The sequence below is a fragment of the Carcharodon carcharias genome, chromosome 12, assembly GCF_017639515.1.
Source record: "Carcharodon carcharias isolate sCarCar2 chromosome 12, sCarCar2.pri, whole genome shotgun sequence".
NCBI classification, from domain to species: Eukaryota; Metazoa; Chordata; class Chondrichthyes; order Lamniformes; family Lamnidae; genus Carcharodon; species Carcharodon carcharias.
The window spans coordinates 56,571,779-56,590,942 of record NC_054478.1 but is presented as its reverse complement, the minus strand read 5'-3'; the positions used below and the strand labels follow the sequence as shown (position 1 = coordinate 56,590,942).

Sequence of the window (19,164 nt, the reverse complement as noted above, 5' to 3'; positions counted from 1 at the left end):
CTACTGCAGATGCTGTCTAAAGCGACTTAAAGCATAAATATAACTGGCTCAAAATGTAGCACAAGACGTGTTGGAATTATCATTTCCTGAAAGGTTTCCTGCCTGAAATTGGCAACAGGATAAAATTATATAAGCTACAGTTAATCTTTACTTAGAGACTTGAGATCTACATGATACCAGAAGCCCAGCTCTTCAAATTGACTTGGTTCTATCTACATGGAAGCAGAAGGTCCATTTAGCATCCACATATACAAAGCTACAACCAAGCCTATCCTTGTGAAGGTTGAGTAGAAAAAAACAGTATTTGCTGCAGAAGATTAAATTTTGATAGCACAAGTTGGGGATGATACAGTTATCATAACTTACAAAATGAGGACAAATCAACCATTGGTGTAGGGGCTTAAATGACTTGGCTAGACATGGTCAGTGTCATCAAGAGTGCAGCTTTCATGTAATAATATAATTACAGCAAAACTTTGAATGATGCATACACAAGTTTTTGGCAGAGTAAATAGAAGGCCTAATAAGCTTTTGAGAGCTGGGTTAGTTGACCATGTCTCTTATATGCATAAAAGGATGTTCACCAAGATATCTACTCATGCTCATTATATTCAACAGGCAATTAAAATATTCAGAGGGCCAAAGTGCAAAGCTTCATAATACTTATGCAGCCTTTAGATTTTCTTGAGTGCTTGTGTTGTTCTCCTTTCTAACCCTCAACAATTACAATTCTAAAAAAACTGAAATACTGCTGCCCTGACAGTTCCTCACCCGAGCAAACCTCATGCCCAATCCTCCTCTCAAAAAAGGGGCACAGTCCCAATGCCACCATTTTGGGCTTTGTTCTGGACACAGTTTTGCAGCCTGTCAGCCCTTGCCTCAGACCCGACAGCCTCACGACTTCCTTCTAACTTCAGGCTCCTCTCTGGCAGCACAGTACAGCAAAACTGCAATATTTGCAAAAGCTGGGTTTGGCAAATTGTCTGAATGCTCATTTCCACCAGCCTTGGTAAGGAGTAAGCTCCTTTACTGTTTCCCTGACTCACTTATCTGATGTAATGGTTCTTCACAGGGTTGTGACAGAAAAAATTGGTGCCTCACCTGGGATGCACATAGTAATGTCAAAATGGCATAATTGCTGAATGGTTGAGGTAGCCTGTCAGGAGGTGGGGCTTTTTCAAACATCCTGCTTGAAGGACGTTGACAGAAGTAATTACTGAATTCCTGATTCAGGAATTCAAAAGGGTTAAAGACCTTGCCAGTGTCTTTGGCCAAGGTGACTTGTGCCATATTGAGTAATCATTAGTCTTGAAGCTCTCCTGCTGGCATTTACAACACACCAGCAGAATCTCATTCATATCAAACATTGCTATAAGCATGGTCTAGAGCTTCAGAAATGCATACACAAGATTTCTGATGACGCTTGGAGAATGAATTGTACCACTGAGGGTGGTAGCAAGTTACTATTGATACAGTGATGTTCATTATACATAGTTCCACAAGTAGTAACATGGAATTTCTGTCCTTAGAGGGTCCCTTCTTGGGCTTCAATTACACCAAGCAGACTATTGCAGGATTGGTTGCTGTTGCAATATACACAATCTAAAGAGGCTTGTAAAATCTCTGTATATGCAGTTTATTTTGGACCTCACCTGCTTATTGAAGCATTTTCTGCTCCACTACACCCTAGCAGTCTACAAGGATGGAAAGAAAATGTCTCTACAAAACATGAAGGGGTGGCATAACATCTAGGAATGCTCCAGTGCCCCAATAACTTTACTTCAGGGCATAATCAAATTGGTAACAATAACAGATGAGTTAATTGCCATTTCATAAGAGAGAGATTTGTGGACTGAATCCCAGCAGCAAAACTAAAATAAAAGATGCTCAAGACCTAGCGTGTCCTCGGGAAAATTGCATAATTTCTTATGCAGTAATATGTTGTAACAGCAAGTGGCACTATCAAACAGCAAATGTGAAAAAGAGTCATGATCACACAATGCTGATGCGCCAGGAGAACAAACTTTTCAGGTATCGCTTCTCAGTTACACCATCAAAGCATTGCATTGGCTAAGTCAAGACACAGGGTTGGCTCTTTTGGTGAACCCTGTCCTAAGAGATCCTACTTGCACCTGCAGTAAAGGCAGCAAATTCCAGGTACAACTGACAAACAGCCATGTCAGGTCAGTTAGAGTTAGAAATGCCAACAAAGGCAAAATTCATGAATCTCAGCAGTAACTGTGGAATTCACACAGTGCTCAAGTCTCAAAAATGATTATTACCTGAAGGAATTACATCATTTGTAAGCAAAGTAGATGAAAGTGCAATGCTGACTTGCTTTTTCAAGTTACATGATATGAAAACTCTGAATGCAGCAATGATAGAAATTGTTCTGTTGGACAGTAGTGTTCAGAACTGACTACCATCTTAGGGGGGCTCATTTACATAGCATAGTCACATAGGTAATGTACAAACATATCTTAAAGAGACTGGGTCCTTATGATTTTTCTCAATGACAACTTGGCTGATCCTACAGAATGTAAAGGATGCTGAAATGAAGGATATGGAAATGAAGACTATGTGAATCTAATAAACTCGAAAATGCAAAGCTCATAATAACTGAATGAAAATTATAACTCTAGTTTAAACATTGATATTTATATTAAGCAGATATATATATATATATATATATACACATAACATAATGGAGATTCACCTTGAAAACCTAAGCATGCAAAATACTGCAGACTCTTCGCCTCTTTTTGATAAAATACAATATCAAAGAAACCAGCTTTCAATAAAGCAAAGCAAGTAACAAGGCAATCAAAAAATTCAACCAAACCACAAACTATAATAGTAAACCTCAAGTGGGTTAAAACCAACTAAACTTCAAAATGAAACCATGACCTTCTTAAGTAATTTACTAATATCATTATCAAATGTATGAAACTTATTGTTTTCATACATCCTGTAAGGTTTGAAGATGAGAAAAGTGCAATATGACACAGGGGAATCGTCATTAATGACTTCCTGATATGGGAACAGAAGGCATTTCCTATGTCAGGACAACATTAAATCAGAAATACGCCAGGGGTTTTGATTCATCAGAATATTATAGTGCGATCTATTCATCAACCCATAAAGCTCGAACAACAATCACTTTTCAGTCTTATTGCTAGTTATTTATGTTGATCAGAAATCTAATATTTCACAAAAAAAATATTTGTGTTAAACTAAATCGATACAACTCATGAACCATATTAAACCACACATCTCTTGTTCAGGAGTCAATCATAAACCTGTGACTTGGGTAATGTAACACAAAATCTGAAGTTGCTAGATTTCTTCCTCTTATAGAAGGTTTAGTTTAAAGCTTCTGGGTAGTATTAATGTTTTCAATATAGATAATTGTTGTGCTACAAGTCAAGTTACAGCACTTTTTCCTTGGACATATAAGTAAAAGGAATGTAAATGTTTTCAGCTGGGAAGTAATAGTCTCAATGGACAATCAATGTGACTTAAACAAGCAAAATGTCTTTCTCTTTAGACCTCTTCACCAAGGTTAATACCATTCCAAAGAGAGGGGAGGTGGACTAAGCTGTTCTTGGACCATTTCCAAGGTGGCTCAAGAACTTACATAAGGGATAAAAGCTCAGACAGTAGCTTGGACAAAGAATCTGCTGCTACCCACAAAAGCAACTGGTCATTGTTTGATAATACTCTTCCTCACAATTTTGTTAATTGAGTGTCACTGTACTTGAGAATGCTTCTGCACTACTCCTAAGAGAGAGAGAAGGCTATTAGAAAAGTCATGACCACTCACATTCTTTCCTTGGATTTCTCTGACAAAATTACAGGTGCCAATCTACATTATGCCGCTCCTTGGAGCAAAACGTGTGTAGTTTACTGTGCCATCAAGGATCATCATGGTGAGTTAGCTTTAGTTTCTAATCAAATACTATATCATGTAAAAACTCCGTATGACAATTTTATTGGCATCAGTTTCTCATACCAGCCATGAACCTTAAACTTAAACTGAACTCAATTTTTTTTTAAAGCTCACAACCCAATTACTGTAAATTTGTTGTTTCATAACTGTACCCAGTCTGGTCATATTTCGAACCTGTGGATATTAAATTTAATAAGATAACAAAGTTTCCATTATATCACCCACTTCTCTCATTCTTCAAGACAGAAGCAACTGCATCCTTACCTTCTCCAATCATTACAACTCCAATGGACATGCCCATAAACTTGCTTTTCGTCCATACATGTGTATTTGCACACATGTTTTTCTCTTCACACTCTACATAAAATCCTGAAACAGGTGGATGATGGGATACCTGCTCTGCCACAAATCTTAAATGATAGTCTGACTGGCCTCCTCCCTCTGTCCCATCAGAACACTTTGTCTTCTGATGACAACTCTGCGATGAGGTATTGGATGATTTATTGTTTATTGTGTTTTTTGGTATATTCCATGAACAGTGAAATGTTTCACCAATAATTGGATTGTATGGTTTCTTAGCAATGGCTCCCTTGCGGCCTTCATGGAATGAGGTGAGGTAATACTCAACAAAGCAGATCATCCTCTCTTCAGGGGTAGCACCATCTGTGATAGCAATGAAGAGGTCTGGATGGGACATAAAATCTGCATACATCTCCAGCAACGAACGTTTTTCCAGTATGAAAGTTGGAAGAACCACCTATGGCAGATGCAGAAAAGTACATTTTAAATGCACCCTTAATGTACCCTCAATTCAGTGAAATTTCACAAAATGGTAATTAGCAAATAGGCACTATACAGGATGATTAGGGAAACCATTTGGCCTATCTTGATTCTTCACGTTCTTGAGTGCCTTCGCTAGTTACACAAAGTCACATTGCATAGCTCCTCATTAAATCAGCTCAGAATATGGTCACTTATCCCATCATGGGTGTCACATAAAAGAACTATCTAATTAGTCCGATGCCCCTGTTCTTTCCTATAGACCTGCAAATATTACAATTCCCTTTTGAATGTTACTATTGAATCTGTTTCCACCACCCTTCCAGGTAATGCACTCCAGATCACAACTTGCTGTGTACAAAAAAACTTTCATCTCTTTTATTATGCCAATTATATTAAATCTCTGTCCTCTAATTATTGACTTCCGTTTGCCAGTGGAAAGCATTTATCTTAATTTACTTCATCAGGGCTATTATTAAAATATCCATATAACTGTTATATTTTGCAGTCTGGGGGCCTTTTGCATTGTTACAAGTGTGAAATGTTAAATCCAGTGTGTATTGTATTTAAAAACAATTTGCTTTATAAATGCATTCTTCCTTCCTTTTCCATCCCGAATCAATTCATTGATGGCAATGTTCTCAACAAAGACCTGTTTTTCCTTCTCAAGGTAAATCAGCCAACAGAAACTGGAAATCAATTAGCATGACTGAATTCCTAAGTCAAGGATGCTGTCCCAACTTGCAAGCCTCAACAAATACATAATTAGCTTCTCCACTTGCATGTAGCTTGAAGTTCAAGGCATTGTTTCCTCCTGTGGTATAGTAGTTAGTGGGTGAACAAAATAGCATAACTCACTGTGTTAAGAGATTTAAAAAAATACACAAGCAACATAAATCAACAGTTTAGAGCTCAAACTTGAACGTCTGTTTGAAATGCAAGAGGAATGTATTTCTCTTGAACCTCTTCCGTGTGCTTCAATAGATCAGTGATAATTCAATTTCTTTTGCTTCTTCAGAAATTTTAATACCTTTCATAACTTTAAACAACAACTGCTGACTTGGCTTTAAATGGTCTACCCTTTATCCTTTTTCACTTTGCACCTTTTTGTTGACATCATTTCTGAACTTAATTGGGTCTCTTTCGTCTCTCTCTCTCTACTGATGTCGGTAAAAAGCTTAGTTCCTCTTTAGTGCCACAGATTTGTTTTCAACATAAGAATTCTTAACTCTCAGGATTGGAACATTGTTTTTCACAGCTGGGTTAGTTAACCCTTCTAAACAAAGCTCTTACCTCCAACTCCCAATTGGAGCAATCTTTGTCTCTTGTCTACCCTTGTTGCAATTTCCTTTGTATCTTTTAGCAGTGCTATAATGGTCAATGGGAGGTCTTGTGGTGCAGTGGTAGCATCTATACTTCTTGGCCAGAAGCTCCATGCTCAAGTCCCACTTAAGGGTTTGATGGCCATGTAAGATGCATTCATAGCGTGGTCAAACAGGTTGCTTATCAGCCTGTAAATCTTTCTAGTATGCCCAAAGTGGGAATGTTTCCTGGTCAACCATACTACAGAAGGCAGCAGCAAACCATCTCAGTAAGTTGCCAAGCATAATCATGGACCAATCCAATGGAAGTCCATGGTCGCCAACACCCTCTTAGCACATGGTACCTGAGCAGGAGGAGGATAATGGTCAGTACTCCTCTGAATGTTTTGTCCCAGCTCTAAGCTACCACCCGATGTGCTCCCACCTTTCTATATCCAACTGGTGTTGAAATGAAAGTTATTTCATCATCTCCTATTCTGATTGGAAAACTACAGAACTCCTCTCATCTTTAGCATTTCTTTGATCCTATGATTCTCAGAGTTTTGAAACAGAAAATAGGAGCAGGAGGAGGTCATTCAGCCCTTTGAGCCTGCTCTGCCATTCTACATTATCCTCTACCTCAATGCCATACTCCTGCTCTCTCCCCATACCCTTTGACGCCTTTAGTGTCTAGAAATCTATTTCATCCTTAAGTATATTCAGTGACTTGGCCTCCACAGCCTTCTGTGGTAGAGAATTCCACAGGTTCACCACCCTCCAAGTGAAGAAATTTCTCCTCATCGCAGTCCTTAATGGCTACCCTGAGGCTGTGACCCCTTGTTCTAGACCTCTGCAGCCAGGAGAAATATCATCACTGCACTGAATTTAAATTCCATCAACTGCCATGGTATGTTATGAACCCCTAACCTCAAGCCATTGGGCTGGACTGCTAGACCAGTGACACCATCACCACATCACCATCTCCCTATAATGCAACTTTCCAGTGGTTGGCAAAACGGCATGGCGATAGGAAAGGATTTGCGTTCCCACATCCCAGATGCTAAAATTCAGCCTGTTAACTCTCTCTCCACAGATACTGGGTGATCTGGTGAGTATTCACTGTTTATATTATAGGATTTAGGGGCAGGTGGATTTAGGGAAATTCAGGTTTTGGTTCATCCAGTCCAGTGCTATTCACTAAGTGCCTCTCCAGCTTGCTGCTTCCCTTCCACTTGCCGAAGTTCCCACCCACAGCCTCTTTCGTTCCCTTGCTTGCTTTCCACTCTCTTGCTGTCCCTCTCCCAAGCCCTCACTCACAGTGAGGGTTTGAGGGAGGGAAGCGGCGAGTCAAGAGAGATTGTTGGCGAGCCTAGAGGAGTAAGAGGGTCAGGGAGGGAAGTGGCGAGGGGAAGTGGCAAGAAGAAGGGTCGTCAAGTAGGAGGGGAAAGAATGGAAATGGCAAGTCAAGAAAGGTGGCAAGATGGTAGAAGTGCTGAGCTGAAGGCAGAAACAGTGAGGCATTGTTGGAAGAGTTAGTAAGTTATTAAGGGAATTTTTGGGCCAGTTAGGTTTAAGGCAGCCAATAAGTTTTTAATATAAAAATTACAGGTCAAGAACCTAACCCACCCTTATAACATGTTTTGTGGAAAGTGATTTTTGTTTACCACATTTTTGTTTATCATGTTTTTTTAAGAACATTATTAGAAATTCTAAACAAGGGATAGTGCAGTTATGCTCAATGTATATAGATTTTGGCTAGATCACACTTGGCGTACTGCATAGAATTAATAATGTGGTTACCTTTTATAATCATTTTTACATATCAAGATGCCTTTTTGAAGAAATAAATTGCAATGAATCTATAAGTATTATTTTAAATTCTATTTGAGGCCTGATTAAGATTTCCCGATATGCCAATAGGGCCTCACTATTTTTCTAGTGAATATCATTGATCTAGTCACTACCTAACAATTCTTCTCTTCAAACTTTCTCAACTTTACTGGTGCACAATGATTTCATCACCTTGGTTTCCTCATTTTTTTTTTAAAGCCTCTAATCTAGAACTTGTAAATAAATTATACGTTTGCAGAAAGCCTTTTAGTATAATCAAATTCTTTGATTCTGGGCTCAGAATCATTGGTACTATTTAAGAAGCTTGGACATTGAAGAGAATGCAAGCAAGGAAGAAAATTTACTTTATGGATTACTAAATTTAATAGTAATTAATTAACAGTTAAATAATGCAGGATGGCTCAGTAATTTTGATTACTAAATTGGAAGTACTCTAGTTGCGCTGTTAGACTCAGAAAACTCTCTGAACTATTAATGTTCTAAGGTTATTAACGCTCAGTTCCAACATGTTATCAGGTTATTTAATGCCTCTTGTGATCAGAACACCCTAATTACCCAGTTGAAGTGTGGGGAAGTATGCTGGAAACAAACCTTTTCTTTCTATTCTTAGGGGATTAAAGCAAGAAAGAAGATGTATTTGGGAATTTTGTACCTTTGGTTTCAAAAAAAAATTACTAAGAATTTTTTTAAAAAAGGTTAGCAGATGGGAACTAAAACAATCACACCTAAAAACCATCTATACTTAATGATGGCATACTTGAAATAAAAGAAAAAATGAAGTCTTATATTAATTTTTCTTACACAATATCACCAGATGTCTCAAAACACTTTACAACCAATGAAGGACAATTATAAATATATGTGTTATTACAAATTGTTATGCTTACCATACTGCTAGTTTTAATACTATGCACTTACTCGTGTCAAATCCATACCGAGCTTCAGCTGAGACAGTAAGTGCAATATTACACTACGCTGCTCTTCTACAACTCCAACATCATCTTCCTCATTGTTCTCAAAAGCATCTTCTATCTCATCATCTGGATTTATTTTCTCAGGCTCCTAAAGACAAAATTATGTTGGCAAACATGATTACCAGAGTCATATTTTTATTATAAAGTTGATTCTAAACACATCCTTTATCAGTCTTTTGCACAGTTTTCACACAGCAGTATGAAGAAGTTACCAAAGAAACCAGAGTTTGAGCTCCTGGGTCTTGAATGACAGGCTCTAGGAGTTAAGTCCAATTATAGCATTTCATTTAGAAGTTTACAAAAAAAATTTTGCATTTATAGTTCTTAGTATGCATAGCAAACTTCCTTGCATGATTAAGGCACAAAGCAGTGTGATCATGAACTTACGCAATAAGAAATAGGAGCAACATTCTATTCCAGAAAGCCAGTTGGTGAAGGATGATACTGGAACCAATACTTACTCAGTCTTACATTTACTTACAGGGCAAAACATTACAAGCATACACCTTCTAATTCAACAACACCACAGTTTCAGTAAGTCTCTCCTTATATATGTTCAACTCAAACCCCAATTAATGTCCTTTCCTGCATATAATTAAACAAAATTGACATACAATTAACAGCAAGAGAAGGCCATTTGGCTTTTTGGGCCTTCTTCATCATTCAATAAGATCATGACTATTTTCTCCTGCAATTCTGCATTCTTGCACTATTCGCATATCCTGCAGTTCCTGGGTTCCTTTAGTACCCCAAGATCTACCAAGCTCGGTCTTGAAAATACTCAGCGAATGAGCTTACAAAGCTGCCAAGGCTGGAAAATTCAAAAGACTCAAAAAACTTTGAGTGATGAAATTTCTCCTCATCTCAGTCCTAAATGATCAACCCATTATCCTGAGACAATGACTCCTAGCCCTAGACTCGCCAACCTGGGAAACATCATCTCAGCATCTACCTTATAAAGCCTCTTAAGAATTTTATATTTCAATGAGATTACCTCTCATTCTTCTAAACTAGAGGGAATACAGGCCTAGGCTTCTCAATATCCCTTCACAGGACAACCCATTATTCCAGGAATCAGTCCAGTGAACCTACGTTGCATTCCCTCGATGTTAAGTATATCCTTCCTTAGATTAAGATACCAAACCTACAAACAATACTGCAGGTCTCACCAAGACCCTATATAATTGCAGTAAGACTTCTTTAATCTAACCATTCAATTGCTTTGTAATAAAGGTTAACAGACTATTTGTTTTCCTAATAACATGCTGTACCTGCATATTAACTTTCTGTTATTTATGTCCAAGCATCGCCAGGTCCCTCAGGATACCAACTATTCCCAGTCTCTCAATATTTAAAAAATATTCTGCTTTTCTATTTTCCTACCAAAGTGGATAGCTCACACTTTCTCACATAATGGTCCAACTGCCATGTTCTTGCCCACTCATTTAACCGGTCTGTATTTCTTTGCACCCTCCTCATAGCCTACTTTCCCAACTAACTTTACAGCATCAGAAAATTTGGATATATTACACTCAGTCTCCTTACTTAAATCATTGATATAGATTGCAAATAGTGGAAGTTCAAATACTGATTCCTGTGGTACCCTGCTTGTTACAGCCTGCCAACCTAAAAATTCCCTGTGTATTCTTACTCTTAGTTCTCTGTCTGTTAACCAATCCTTAATCCATTTCAACATATTATCCCAACTTCTGAGTTCTAATTTTGTTAAGTAACTTGTCGCACATTATCAAAGCTTTTGAAAATCCAAATATACCACATCCACTGGTTCACCCTTATCTACCTGTTAGCATTTGTGATAAAATGAGAAATGCCAATACATTTGATAGTAGTAACATTCATTGGAAAGTAGGTACCAGAATATTTGGAACATCTTTTGTGGTGGCTGAGAAAGTGTTAAATTGCAACCTACAAAGCAATAATAGCTAGTGAAAATAATTATTATATGTCCTATTGCTCATTTAAGAGGTGGACAACTACTGCAATAGGTTGGCCATTTACTGAGTAAGAAGAAGAAATAATGAAAAAACTAGAAATATACTGTAAATTCATTCTGGGTTAGAAAGAAAATACCTGCATTTATATAGCATCGTTTATATCCTCAAGCTATTCCAAAGCGTCTCACAGTCAAACGATGACTAAAGACACATTAACACTTAAGGGTAAGTATCCCTCAACAGAAACAATGGTTTAACATTTTCCTTCACATAGCGTGTTTTCAGTTTCTATTTCATCTTTCCAGCATTCATAAAACTTTTTTTAAAATCCGTTAACAGACAATGGGTGGTGTCAGTGCATTCAAGAGCTGAATAGCTTTGTTTGTTGGTGGAAAAAGCAGCTTTGGGATTGGACAAATAGATTGCAGCTTCGCTGTTCATTCTTAAATTCTTATGTACACTGGTACTCAGAATTGATGAGAGATTACAGAATTTTAATAAAAACAATTGTTCACTTTTTCCCAAATGCATCTCCTGTCTTTATGTTTAGCAAGACAAATTGTATAATTTTTCAACCTTGAGCATAGCTAAGGTTAGAGACTGAATAAATCTATCATGCGACAGGGGCAAGGTTGACAAGGCCAACATTTAATACTGATCCCCAATTGCTTGAGGTGGTGGTGGTGGGGAGTCTGTGTGGTGTAGGTAATTTCACAGTGCTGTTAGGTAGGGAGTGCCTGGATTTTGGTACAATGACAATGAAGAAAAGGTGATATTATTTTCAAATCAGGATAGTGTGTGACTTGGCAGGGAACTTAGAGGGTGTCCTCAACTGCCGCCAATCCACAGCAAGTGTAAAAGTGATTCATCATTAAATTTTTTTTGTTCACTTGCTTTTCATTTAACATAATTTGTACAGTTTAAAAGGTTATAACTGAACCAGATCAAAGAAATCCAACATGCAATATTTTGTGAAACACAGGCAGCAGGCCCTCCCTCCAACCCCAGCAGCACAGTGGCAGCAGTGTGTACCATATACAAAATGTCCTGCAGCAATTCGCCAAGGCTCCTCTGACAGCACCTTCCAAACCTGCAACCTCAACCAGCTAACAGGACAAGGCAGCAAATGGATGGGAACACCACCAGTGCAGCTTCCCCTCCAGGTCACACACAATCTTGGCTTGGAACTATATCTTTGTTTCTTCGCTGTTGCTGGGTCAAAATCCTGGAACTCCCTTCCGAAAAGCACTGTGGGTGCATTAACACCACATGGCTCAAGAAGGTGGCTCGCCACCATCTTCCCAAGGGCTATTAGATATGGACAACAAATGCTGACCTAGCCAGTGACACCCACATCTCATGAAAAGAATATAAAAAAGACATGTACATTTCCACACTCATACTGGCAAGGTATTGCGCAGCATAAATTTAGGAAAACATATTGGGCAGAATTTAATGGAGCTCATTGGCACCACTTAAAGCCAATTATCTGAGTCTAATCAGGATTTAATGGTGGCTCAGGGATTTAAAGTGACTCACATGGGTCTCCCATGCCTCCCAAACAACCCTGTTCCATTTGCCAGTAGCCTACAGGGGTGGGGGTCCTCATTAACAGGCACTCAATGCGCCATTAAGGGACCAGGCATTGGGAAGGGGTGTGGTGCTGAAAATCAGCCCCTGCACATGCTTATGTCTCTCTTGCTCCTTTTCATCAGTGACACCCTGCCCACAACCCCCATCTTGCCCCACCCACTTGTCTTCAGAGATCCAGTGATGATGCCCAGTCAAAGCCTCTGAGCATTACCAGCAGCAGTCACCACTCTCGGTGGCGTTGCCAGTAACGAAGAGTTGCCAACTTCTGATTGGCCTACAGCTCTCGGGAGAGCGATTTCCATCTTATTGGGGCCTTGATCACATGGGATGCAAACTTAGGGGGCACTCATGTCTCACAAACCAAACTCTGTCTATTGTTGCTGTTTAAACTTAATGCAAACTGTTAATGAATGTTGCTTCTCTCCAACTTTTTACATCCCCTTCTCAAGTGCAATTAGGGATGAGCAATAAATGCTGACCTAGCCAGCAAAACCCACATCCATTGAAAGAATTAAAAAAATTAATCCAGCTAGAACTCAGATTAGGCTAACAACTTTTGCGTGTAATTTTACAACTTGATTTACATACCCTGTTGTTCCAACTCAAGAGCAAACAGCAAGATGTTTTAGTGTGTGAGTCACCATGACTTAAATTTGTGTATATCTTTTTATGACAATTTTTACAAAATGATAAAAAAAAGCATGAGCATAATTATAAAGGCTATTGAGAAAAAAAAACTCGCAAACCTGTATGGCAGCTCAAAAAGGCTTAAGTAAGTAAAATTGCACAAGTCAAATGCCTGTAGTGATGGAGATAAATGAGTTTTAACAGGTATCCATATAAGGCAGGTAGATAAATGCTGACTTGCATATACAATATGCCACTTCTAACAAAAATTTGGTTTACATTGATTTTGCAGGAAATATGACACTCAAATTAATGTGGCTTCCAATTGTATCACTATACACAGCAATAAATAATCATAGGTCAGAGATAATTAAAAAAAAGGGCATGGGCAGATAATTTGCATCCCATGAACATCATTACTCAGCTACAGGGAACATGAGCTTGTCAGCCAGCATAGGTGGTCATTGGAGTGGGGGAAATAGTGGGGAGGAGCAGAAAGCGGATCCAAACTCCTGTCAAAATTAAAAATTAATAAAGAAAGAAGTGAAATACTAGGATACTTTACAATAACTCCAGATTTTTTTTAAAAACACATTCATATTTTAAAGTTAGCGTCATATAAAAAAAACTGGAAATGTGAAGTGGCTGATGGAGAGATGGGAGGAGGTGCAGCTAGGAGGACTACAAAAAAGGGCTTAGATGAAAGCTTCAGCAAAGTACTGCAGTCATTCAAAATGTATCCTGAAAACTCTAAGTGCTTTACAGTGCAAACCATTAAAAATATCAAGATATTTCTAATTCTCAACAAAATCTGATCCAGATCAGCATAAGTAATAAAGTATAGTGTTATCAGGCTTCAGCTTAAATCCAAATCATGTAAATTAGTGAAACCAAAATTTTAAATGGAATTTTAAATTCAACTTACTACCCAGATTAATTAGCTATCATACAAAATTGTCCTAAAACCTCATGTTTACCTTAATTAAAAGTGTTGTCATCAGAATATTGTCATCAAATAAATAGTGCAGAGCATCATATTGCAGCAAATCAGTGGCCAAGAGCATGCCCACTACAAAACGTGCTTGTAGCAATCTTAAATTGGTGAAATATTTGTGAACACTCAACTCTTTTTTCTGATCTTTTAAAAAAAAATCATTTTCCCTCATTACTGTTTACGCACGTTATAATGATCAATTTACAAGTAAACACAAAATGGATAATAAAATATGGGGAGCCTTTTGCCATCATAGCAGAAAAAACATTTGACCAAGTTTCACAAAATGTATTTTGAAAGGTGAAGGAATGGTGAATACAACTGATAATTTCTGACATGTTCCAAAGCAATTTGACTGGAGCATTGTACCAGGGAAGTGCACAAAAATAGCTTCAGGGAATACTATCCCACTATCTCCCAATAAAAAGGGGTGATGAAAATATAATGCTTGTATAGAATATATAAATAAAGAACACCAGATTATAAGAATTCTTGGCAAAGAAACTTGGCATTGATGCTGAAATTAGCATCAAGCTTTGTGAAAGTGAGCAGAGGGTAAAAGGTATGAGCGCAATTATCCAATTATACAAAATACGTGTGTCTGACAAGTTAGATATCAAATGGCTGTAAGTTTAAATTTAATTACTTAGCTAATTGGCTGAAAGATGTCAAAGTAAATCTCACAACAATTTTGTGCCTTGCAAGGAGTTTTCCATTAATTATTGCCTCTGACAAACTAAACTCAAACTGCAGAATGGGTTAATATTTCTTAATAGAATTACAAGAGGTTTAATTTTTTTTAAAAATTCACTTTCTAACATGCTAACGCTCCAATAAAAGTCTTGTATATGAGAATAATCTGGAATGGTTCACAATGCCGTTCCTTACTTCTGGAAGCTGGGTTTCTATGTCTCTTTGAATTGGGAAAGTAGGTCATCTAGTATTTTTCATGAATTAAAATTTTTTAAAAAACATAATGTTGAAATACCTAAGTTTCTGGATTTGCAATCAGCAGGAACTACCATAGATGGTTTTTTTCCCTCCAAATTGAGAAACCAAAATAGAAGATTAAAAGAGAAACCAACGAAAGTCAAGAAATGGTGATTGGATGATGTTAAGCACAAGTTTAACAACCTGAAAGTTACAGGAGAAAGGGAAAAAGTGGGGGAAGGCAAGGGGTTCCACAGTTTTGATGTAGTGGAGTAAGTTAGAGTACAAGACTATGTAATGAATATTGATTTCAACACAATGAGGATGTAGGGGTGTGCAAGACTCGCACATTTGAAAAGTAGAAGGAACAAGCCAGGGAAGTTACAGCATAGCAACGTCTTGTGGGGTGCAATGACAAGAGCAGCCAGCACAACAGGACGCAGTTCAAGGAGCTCAGAAAGATAACCCTAGTGATGCCTGAGAATACAGACCTTAGAAAAATTGTAATGAAGTACCAGTGGGCAAGTTACAGCTTTCTTATTGCCTAATGCATTCTCCTGTAACCCTGGCTCAGCAAGATTCAATTGGTCACTCCACTTCTCCTCAAAATGATGAAAAAGTATGCAAGGGCATTTCTGTAAGAAGAGATTGGATTTCAAAACGTAAAAATTTTTATTGTGTTTTTAATTCACATACAAAACTACCATCCCATTTAATCTTAGGGTGAAGAGCAACATATATAGCATTAGCCCTCCTTTACAGTATTTAAATATGATATGAATAATTTGAAAAAAACTGGATCGTTTGGAGGATTGACACTTATACTCTTGCTGAATTACTTCACTGTATAAAATTTCTACCCCTTTATTTTCTCGATTTTAATATTTTTTAATGTCAGATGACAAAAAGTGACATTTCCATTCTATATTTCTTAAATACTCACAGCTTTTAAAATTTTAAATTATGCTGACAATCACAGATAATTAAATCAAAAAAGAGTTTGCAAATCATAATTGACAGCAAAAATGTATTTGGCTGAGTCCAGGATCAATACTCTTTGCTATTGTAAACTGAATCTTTAAAAATCTTTACTAAACTCATCCTAGTGCATTTCAAGTCATACTGCAGTTCTTTGTCCCCAGGGCAAAAACAGACATTTGTTCAAGGAAACCACACCCAACAACCATCCTACGATAGGAATGTTTCCAAAGCAAGATCCAAATTTAAACTATTGAACCAATTGTAAAGCACATACATTGGTATATTACAAGTACACTTGAAACACTGACATCATTTTCTTACATTGTGGCATTAGTTTTTTCAACGTTTTAAAGCCACTGACTCATTGATATTAGACAAGATTTTAAAAAGTTAAAAGTTTGGCCCCAGAATAATTACTTTCTGAATTACCTTACCCGTGTTGATTGGCAGGGTTCAGAAACAGGCTGTTCCCCACTAGCAGCTTTTGACTGATCTTTCTCAGTTGACGATTGATGTGCCCTTCCATTCTTAAGATGGTCCGAAAGTGGCAATTTGGGTTCCAACCATTCAATAGTTGTCCCTGAAACATATGGTAGTTCAGCTTCAAATTTTTTCATAATCACACCCAGCAGAAGATTACTGCCATTGAAACTAGTTGCATTCCTTAGTAACAAAACAAAACCTGCAAAGGAAAAGGCTATGATTGAAGCCGGCGACAACGCCTATTGTCGTCATTAAAGGTATCAGGATTCTGACTGGTGCATTCTTTTTAATCTATGCCTATCAAATCTACTGAAATATGATAGGGGCAAGCAGATCTTGAAAATCATCCGAGACTGGAAAGTACAGCAGTGATACTTAAAACCCTTTCAGAACCAGTCCAAAAAGGAAGAAATAAAAATATGATATAGTACAAGTTCTGACAAACTAATTTTTAAATTGGAAGAAGTGAGGAATCATAGAAAAATGTCCTTATTACAGTATATTGTTAATTAATATTCTTCTGTCTTTGATAGAAGTTGAGCTTTACAACAGCTTTACACTGGCAAAACAGTCCAGTTAATGTTTCATGGATCTCAGGTTGCTGTACCTCTTATCAGCATAGTCTTGTTTCCTAATAAATTATTAAAAGTTCATCAGTTTCAAAGGCACATCAAAATTATAAGGTTTCAAAACGTTTTCTAACCTAGATCAACACAACCAATCTGTACAATGTTTCAGAACTTCTGAATTGCTTTCTAAAAAGTCATCAGCAATGTCTTTAGATCCTCTCTGTTGGTGCACAGTTTTGAGGGAACTGGTATATGCGCTACATCTATATCTGTGACATCTGAGCTCAAGTAACATTGTGAAAATGGCGAGCATCCTCTCCAATTTTCCACATTGGAAAGCACTTCTCTGCCTACCAGGATTGATGATGGGAGTTGGGGGAAAGAGGAAGAATCTTCTCTTAGCCTTCTCTTTCTTAAGGAGAACAACCCCAGCTTTTCCAGACTCTCAACATAACTGAAGACCCTCATTCCTGGTAGTGTTCTAGTAAATCTCTTCGGCAGCCTCTCCAAGGCCTTGATATCATTCCTAAAATGTGGTGCCCAGGACTGAACACATTACCCAAGGTGAGACCTAGATAGTGACCTATATAATTTAGCACAACTTCTTTCCTCTTGTACTCTATTCTTTTATTAATAAAGGGAAGGATTCTACATGTCTTTTAGGCAACTGTCTCAACTTGTCCTGCCACCTTCAAAGATTTGTGTACATACAACTCTGGATGTCTTGGTTCCTACGCCCTCTTTAAACTGTGCCATTAAGTTCATATTGCCCCTTCTCATTCTTCCCATCACAAAATATCACTTCACACTTCTGTGTTAAATTTAATCTGACATGTGTCTGCTCATTTCATCAATCTGATGATGTAACTCTTTCGAGTACAAACACGTTTCCATCTGTTTCCAGATGAAGTTACATTGTTTCATAGTTTGCCATTGTGAGATTTGAACTCTTGATCTTGGGGTTACAAACCCAGTACCATAACCACTTGGCTATTTAGGCCAAGCTTAATCTGATGATGTACTGGAACCAGAAAGGGGGCAACTCTTTCGAGTACAAACCCGTTTCCATCTGTTTCAGATGAAGTTACATTGTTTCATAGTTTGCCATTGTGAGATTTGAACTCTTGATCTTGGGGTTACAAACCAAGTACCATAACCACTTGGCTATTTAGGCCAAGCTTAATCTGATGATGTAACTCTTTCGAGTACAAACACGTTTCCATCTGTTTCCAGATGAAATTACATTGTTTCATAGTTTGCCATTGTGAGATTTGAACTCTTGATACTCTTTTGAGTAAACCTGTTTCCATCTGTTTCAGATGAAGTTACATTGTTTCATAGTTTGCCATTGTGAGATTTGAACTCTTGATACTCTTTTGAGTAAACCTGTTTCCATCTGTTTCAGATGAAGTTACATTGTTTCATAGTTTGCCATTGTGAGATTTGAACTCTTGATCTTAGGGTTACAAACCCAGTACCATAACCACTTGGCTATTTAGGCCAAGCTTAATCTGATGATGTACTGGAACCAGAAAGGGGGCAAACCATATTTGAGTTATTAGTAACTAATAAGCCAGAATTAGTTAACAGCCTAACGATACAGGAATATTTTTCCATCAGCAATCATAATACAATTGAGCACAACTGTTTGAAGGGGAGAAACACAAAACAGGTGCTCCAATTCTAGATTGAGGTAAGGCTAACTTCACTGTGATAAGACAGGCTGTCTATAATAAACTAGACAAATCTGTTAATGGTAAAATGCCAGAAGATTGGGCAGTGGGAGATATTCATAAGGCATTTGATGTGATACAGAACTAGCCTTCTGGACTTAACACTGAGTTTAACAACTTCAAACCATGAGCTTTGTGCTCCATTTTTATATTCTTTTCTAACCCTCTCCCCCCACAAGGGCCTGTGTCTCTAACTTGTTCTCATGTTTTGTTTTCAGAGAGTGCTGACCCTTGTTTTGCTATTAACACATTCTGCTAACTGACCTTTATGCCACTATTAACTCTTGCCTTAGTCTTTAACACTATCATTACAACTCCCTTTATCTTGTGTTCATGATATCTTTGTCAAATCTCTTCTGAGCTCCTACCTATCCCCGATCTTCTATTTTGCTCCACACACACTTTTCAACAGTATAAAACCCATCACATTTCTATCTCTTTTCA

General features: G+C 37.7%; 1 protein-coding gene across 4 annotated transcripts in view; it reads right to left on the bottom strand.

Moving 5' to 3' along the window:
- osbpl11 (oxysterol binding protein-like 11) overlaps nucleotides 1-19,164 on the bottom strand; it is a 102,768-nt gene that overhangs the window by 25,441 nt on the left and 58,163 nt on the right. For 3 of the 4 annotated variants that reach the window (XR_005944617.1, XR_005944616.1, XM_041201606.1), the window contains exons 7-10: nucleotides 16,370-16,515; nucleotides 15,446-15,589; nucleotides 8,800-8,943; nucleotides 4,214-4,706 (exon numbers count right to left, since the gene is read on the bottom strand). Coding sequence is in view for 2 of the 4 variants with exons in the window: in XM_041201606.1 (XP_041057540.1) it covers nucleotides 4,214-4,706; nucleotides 8,800-8,943; nucleotides 15,446-15,589; nucleotides 16,370-16,515 (927 nt within the window). In the remaining 2 variants the exon portion in view is untranslated. The remainder of the gene's footprint in view (nucleotides 1-4,213; nucleotides 4,707-8,799; nucleotides 8,944-15,445; nucleotides 15,590-16,369; nucleotides 16,516-19,164) is intronic. The other variant, XM_041201607.1, reaches the window with a different exon arrangement.